Below are 6,366 nucleotides of genomic sequence, written 5' to 3' on the forward strand. Positions count from 1 at the left end.
CGCCAGGCGGAGCGGCAGGAGGTGGAGAGGTTGCAGGAGCAGCTCAGCAGGTTGGGCAGGGACTCCCCACTCCCGCCATCCCCAGTCGCACTGATGCAGGGTTTCCCCTGGGACCCTCCCTGATGCCCCACTTGGACCCAGGGGACCCGCACCTGGGGATGGGCAGGGGAAAGATCTGGGGAGGGAGGGCTGGTGGGAGGTGTCAGTTTGGGGACTGATCGGTAGATGGTGGGCGGGTAGAGGGGTGGGTGAATTAATTTGGAGAAGGTGGATGGAGGGGTGGGTGGAGCAGTGAATTTGGGACGAACAGAGGAGTGGTTGGGTGGGTGGATGAATTTGGGGTGGGCTGACGGGTGGGCACACAGAAGGATGGAGGGATAAATGTGAGACAAGTGAATGGAGAAACGGAGGGATGAATTTGGGATGGATAGATGGGCAGAAGGACAGAGAGATGGTTGTGGAGGACAGAAGAACAGCTGAGAAGTGGATGGGGGGCTGGTAGGCCATGGATGGAAGGTGGAAGGGAAGATGGAAGGGTGGCTGTGAGGATGGGAAGCCAGTTTGGGGAAGGATGGGCAATGGATAGAGGGAGAAAGAGTAGGAGGGAGGGAAAGACAGAGGGAGGGAGGGAGAGAGGGAGAGAGGGAAAGGGAGAGGCAGATGGAGAGAGGGAGGGACGGAGGAGGGAAGGGGTGAGTAGGTGGGTGGTTGGGTGGAGAGAAGGCCAGCTGAGTGACAGGGGGCCCATCTCCCCACTGCCCCATGCCAGGGCCCGGCAGGATGGGGAGCGCTGGGCATCAGCACTTCAGCGGGCACAGCGGGAGGCCCTGGAGCGGGAGGCCCTGCGAGGTGCGGAGCAGGCACGGCAGCAGGAACTCATCCGTGACATGAAGGGGAGGCTGGTGGAGCTGCTGCGGTGAGAGCCCTGGGGAACCCACCAGTGTGGGGCGATGTGCAAGCTAGGGCGTCCAAGCCCTTTTGCCCAGAGGAGGGCACCAAAACCATGGCAAATCCTGGGCTCAAAAGACCCAGGAGGAGAGTTGGGTGCCCACCTTAAGTGTTCCCGGACCTCCCCCCGCTGGACATGCTCCTGCCAGGGCTAACCTGTTCCCTCCCACAGGGAGAAGGATGCCCTGTGGCAGAAGACAGAGGGCATCGACACCCTGATGCCCAGCCCTGCACCCCGCGACGCAGGGCTGTGCACCCGCTGCCACAAGGATTTCCGCCTCCTCTCCCGGCGGTACAACTGCAGGTGGGCTATGGGGGGCACCAGGGGTGGCACTGGGATGCCACAGCTCTCACCACCCACTCTCTTGGCAGGCTGTGCCAGGGCAAGGTGTGCCACACGTGCTCCATGGACGTGGGCAAACAAGGGCGCTGCTGCCTGCTTTGCTACCAGCAAAGTCACCAGCAGACTATGTGATCCAGGACTGCAGCCCGCGTGCAATGCTTGGGACATCCCCTGCCCTGGCTGCCTGCTCCCACACTTACCAGGGAACCAGGTGTCCAGGTCCTGCAGTCAGGTCCTGCTACCCTGTGTTTTGGGTTTGAGATGTGTCTTTTTTGTGGATGGTCCATGGAGAGGAAAACAACATGCTCCTGCTACCCCTGTTGCTCCCGTGTGGTCTATCAGTCATCACCAGATTGACCCCAGGCTGGGTGTGGGGAGATGCCGGTATGGGGGTGTCCGAATCATCCTAGGTGGAATTGTCCCCACACAGGGTGTCCCAGCTGTCTCCAGGCTGATCTGCTCTCTGCCCCAGGGAGGCAGCAGCAGGCAGGTAAGACAGCTCTTGGCCAATAGCCTCGGCTTCCTGCCAGACTGAGAGGAACTGCTTGGGTAAGAGGTGTCTCAGATGCAAAGGTGATGAGCTGTCCCCACCCAGCCCAACACTGACACTGCCAAGCCTCAAGTCCCCAGGGCTCCCTACATGAGTGCCAGGGGACCCCTGAACCCCAGTCATGAGCAAACACACTGCTGGCACCCGCTGATGCCCCTCACAGTTAAGGGGCCCCAGGAGCCTGGACTGGGGGGATGGAGGAACACTACAGGACCCCCATGGAGAGATGCTTGGGCATACAGGGTCAGGCAGGCAGGCACCCCAATACCTGGCACATAGGGTGTAGGAGGGAACTCAGCAGAGTCAGGCCTTCTGCTCCTTTCCAGTGCCACATCAGTTGCCCAAGTTGGGGCGGAAATGTCCCAGTTGTGTAAGGGACAGGTTCCCAGCCCTTTGCACAATGTCCCCCCAACAGCACTGGGGGGTGGTGCAGGGTGCTGGCACCATTTGGGCAGAGGTCAGTGAAGTACCAGGACCTGGCTGGGTGGTTGCAGGGAATGAGACTCAGGTTTGGGTCCCCTCTGGGAATGTACTGGATGTTGAACCCTCTGCAACAATCTCTTGGGCAGGAAGCAGGGTTACCCACACCCTGCCAGGCTCAGCTGGCACCACCATTTTGGCACTGAGGCGGAGAGCCCAGGACTCACTGTCCCTGGGGATGTGTCCTGGCCCCATCTTGCCCTCTCCCAACCCATGGCAAGGAAGAGCCAGACCTGGATGCCCAACCCAGCAAGTGGTTTATTGCAGCATGGCCATTGGCCATGAACACTGTCCCCACAGCGGGGTCTCATGGTCTCTGAAATCACAGGCTCTGCCCCGAAGAGCAGGGAGGGTGGGCAGCACTGGGCATCACTCCCCTGGCAATGGGGTCCTACCCCCTCACTGTCCCTTCCAGCTGGGATCCAGCATCCAGTGGTGGCCCTTCCCTTCCCCATGCCATCACTGCCTGCATCCCAGGGGGCTGGGCAAAGATGCCAGGGTACGTAGGGTGCTGGGACCTGTTGGGAGCTGCAAGGGTCAGGTCCTGGCAGGGTTCAGAGGGTGGTGGAGGTGTTGCCAGAGGTGGAAGCATAGGAGGCACGGCCATAGCGGGCCACAGCATCCTTGCTGATGAGCCCACGCTGGGCCAGGATCTTGAGGAAGCTGTTGCGAAACTTCTGCCCGATGAAGGCGTAGATGATGGGGTTGATGCAGCTGTGGGCGAAACCCAGGACCTGTGTGATGGAGAGGGCTGCATCGATGCGGTTCCTCCTCTCACAGGTCTCAGTGATGGCCCGTGTCCTCATGAGGGTGTCGCTCACCAACGTGATGTTGTAGGGCAGCCAGCAGATGAGGAAGACCAGCACCACAGCAAAGATGACCTTCATGGCCCGCTGCTTCTGGGAATTCTTGGTCTGCAGGAGGGTGTGGATGGTGACGCCATAGCAGAAGAGCATCACCAGGAGAGGCAGGGCAAAGCCAAAGGTCTGTGGCAGGGGCCGCAGCACCACCCGCCACTTGTTCGTGTCCTCGTTCCCAATGTACTCATAGCACACGGTGCCATTGTGGGGAGAGATGAAAACCTCGCGGAAGAGCAGCATAGGCAGTGACAGCAACACAGAGAAGACCCAGATGCCCAAGCAGACAAACTTCACCCAGTGCCTCTTCTCGGTGGCAGCCCGAGTGGCATAGACGATGGCCAAGTAGCGGTCAACACTGATGCAGGCCAGCAGCAGGATGCCACTGTAGAAGTTGGCCTCCTGCAGCACGGAGATAGCTTTGCACATCACAGTGCCAAAGACCCACTCATGGGCTTGGTAGGCAGCCCAGAGAGGCAGGCTGAAGGCAAAGAGCAGGTCTGCCACAGCCAGGTTGAGCAGATAGACATCGTTTACGGAGCGGCTGGTGTGGCTGGAGGTCACCACCAGCACAACCAGCCCATTCCCCACCACACTGAGGATGAAGACAAAGCAGTAGATCACCACCACTAGGTACTTGTTGAGGACAGAGCCATCAGGCCAGCATGGGGTGGCAGAGATAGCAGTGTCGGGCAAGGACGTGCTGTAGTCATAGGTGTAGTTGTAGAAGGACAAGATGTTCAACAAGTCGTCACTGAGGGAGAGAGACTCCATTTTGCCTGTGGAGCACAAAACAGCCTGAATGTGGGGTGGAAGAGCAGGGTGGGCCATGGAGGAGAATGTCTCTGTGTCCCCAGCATCTCCATTGCCCACCAGGTCCCTTCCCAGCCAGTGGGCAGCCCCCCTCCTTCGCTCTGCTCTATCCACACTCTGCCAGGCAATGGGGAGTGCTGCAGGTAGACACTGTCCCTCATACATCCCCTTGTACAACACCCCAGCACCCCTCCATCTGCTCCACTTCACCCCAAAACTGCTCCTTTGCAGTCCCCCCCAGTGGAGGAAGGGATTCCCCACAGACCAGCCACCTCTTCTCAGGCTGGGGAGCTCCCCCATCCATGCAGCATCACATCCCCACAGAAGACACCTGGCCCCACCAGCATCCCTTGGTACCCCTGGTTTGTGAGGAACCTTCAAAAGTCTCTGAGCTCTTTGGGCATCTCAGGGCCCCTCAGGCACCTCCAAAGTCCTTCAAGCATATGTGAATCCCTGCAGCCTCTCCATCCACTCAAGCATCAGTGCTGGAGCTGCCCCTCCTGCCAATGCGGCCAGCGGTGAGGCTGTGGTCACGGTGCCTGGGGCAAGAGGCACTCAAGAAGGTCTGCAAGTGGTTGGTTTCATGCCCTCCTTACCCCCCTCCCTGATCCTGTCCCTGTGTGAGTGGTTTCAGCCACAGGACGGAAAGACGTGTCACCCTTTGCAGGCAGCTTTGGAAATACTTCACATCTGGTTTTCCTGTTCTCAGCAGGGTGGTGCCAGGCATCCCCATGTCCCCCATGCTTGACTGCAATGGGGAAATTACAGGTGACCATTGCTTTTCTTGTCCCCTCTTGTGCAGGACACCCTGCTCTCTTCCAACCTCCCTGAAGACTATCAAGTTTCAGTCTTCTCCCAGATTGGATCCAAGCTCATTTCCCTCCAGTTTCACCCCTTTACCCCATTTCCTTGCCCCTGAGCCCCTCCCAGCATGGGGCTGCTTGGGGTGCTGAGTCTTTGCAGAGCATCCCCAGCCCTGAGCTGGCCCCATTTGACCAAACCCTCCTTGGGACCCACTTTCCCCTTCTGTCTGGTGGGAAATCCACACTGCAGCTGGACTAACGCACCTGCCCAGAAAAAACACTCCCTGGCTCTGCCAGCCCCGCTCCTGTGGTTAATGACGGGATAGTGACCCTGGGGTGGTGATGCCAGAATGGTGATGCCTCAGGATCTGAGAGGATCGTGGCCGGGGACACTGCTGTTGCCAGCAGGTACCCCCAGTGGGGCCACCACAGGCACAGGGCAGAGCCGAACATCAGTGCTTCCCCTCCATCTATTTTTGGCTGCTTCTTTCTGCCTCCGCACTCCAAAATACCAGTGGTTCCTCTGGGACTGGGTATCCCCCATAGGCACGTACCCCGCAGCCAGCCTGGCTGGAGGAACAAGCAGCACCCCATTTGCTCTTCTGACCCTGGAAGGACTGGGCGACACTGGGATGGCCTTGGGGGTCTGCTGAGGGAGGGAGAAGGGACACACCATGGGGAATCACCCTTCCAGTTCATCGCCCCCATGGCCAATGTCTGGGGGGAAGACACAGGGTTTGCACCTCAGATAAGCTCCGAGCACAGCTCTGGGTGCCCCAACCACCACCTTCCACTCCCCCACACCTGGACACCTAACAGCTCCTCAGCAGCCAGAGCAGCCCACCGTGGACCCCAGCCCAGCCCATGCCCCATGTGAGGGTTCTCCTCCAGGTGTTGGGGGTCAAGCAAAGCCCAAGGAAAGCCCCAGTCATCCCCAGGAACTCACCACTCTCTGTCCGTGCAGTACCCCCAACTCTGGGGTCTCCTCCTCGTCCCCAAGCCAGTCCCCACCAGGGAGCACTAGGCACGGGGATGAATGCAGGGATCACCCCCAAAGGGCTCCAGTGGGGACGTGGCAGTGCCAGACCCGGGGTCCCTCACCTGTGCCCGCCGCCCCGCTGCCTTCCAGGCAGCCCTTCCCTCCGCTGCCTGATTTATGCTGCCCGGGGAGGAAGCGAGGTTGCGAAACCTTTTCCGGCCACTGAGGGGAAGTATCAGCCAGAAGGGACCCCCTCCGGATCCCCTCCCCAGGGCCAGTTGCAGCCCACAGCCTCCTAGCACCCTCCTGTGCAGAGGAGCACACCCAGGGGTACATCACCCCCCCCCGTCCCCCCGCAGTGATGCACCCCGGGAGTCTCCAACTCGGGGTCACCACCTTGTCCCCTGGCTCCTCTTTGAGCCCCCGGGCCCTGCAGCCCCCCAGGGCCGTGCCGTGGTTTGGCAGTCAGGACGGCGGACCGAAGGCAGGGCTCCGTGCCTCAGTTTCCCCATGGACGTAGCAGGAGCTGGCGCCGGGGTTTTGGGAGCCCCAGGGACGCAGCAGGGCTGCCCCGTCCCCGCAGCACGGCTGCC

General features: G+C 60.4%; 2 protein-coding genes across 2 annotated transcripts in view; one reads left to right on the forward strand and one right to left on the reverse strand.

The window, feature by feature from the left end:
- The window catches only part of RUFY4 (RUN and FYVE domain containing 4), a 7,638-nt gene extending 6,215 nt beyond the window's left edge, over positions 1 to 1,423 (forward strand). The window contains 4 exon segments of the mRNA XM_009996243.1: positions 7 to 50; positions 770 to 916; positions 1,121 to 1,296; positions 1,299 to 1,423. Of these exon segments, the coding sequence (XP_009994545.1) occupies positions 7 to 50; positions 770 to 916; positions 1,121 to 1,296; positions 1,299 to 1,423 (492 nt within the window).
- Positions 1,424 to 2,875: 1,452 nt separating this feature from the next.
- Positions 2,876 to 3,952, reverse strand: LOC104387326 (C-X-C chemokine receptor type 2-like). Its single transcript, XM_009996061.1, has one exon. The coding sequence runs from the start codon at positions 3,950 to 3,952 to the stop codon at positions 2,876 to 2,878; it is 1,077 nt and encodes a 358-aa protein (XP_009994363.1).
- Between the last annotated feature and the right edge of the window lie 2,414 nt (positions 3,953 to 6,366).

This window comes from Chaetura pelagica, unplaced genomic scaffold (genome assembly GCF_000747805.2).
Source record: "Chaetura pelagica isolate M959 unplaced genomic scaffold, ChaPel_1.0 scaffold3, whole genome shotgun sequence".
Taxonomy (NCBI): Eukaryota; Metazoa; Chordata; class Aves; order Apodiformes; family Apodidae; genus Chaetura; species Chaetura pelagica.

Excerpts from the sequence above, each read along its gene's own strand:
- LOC104387326 (XM_009996061.1), bottom strand. The coding sequence starts at position 3,952 with ATGGAGTCTCTCTCCCTCAGTGACGACTTGTTGAACATCTTGTCCTTC.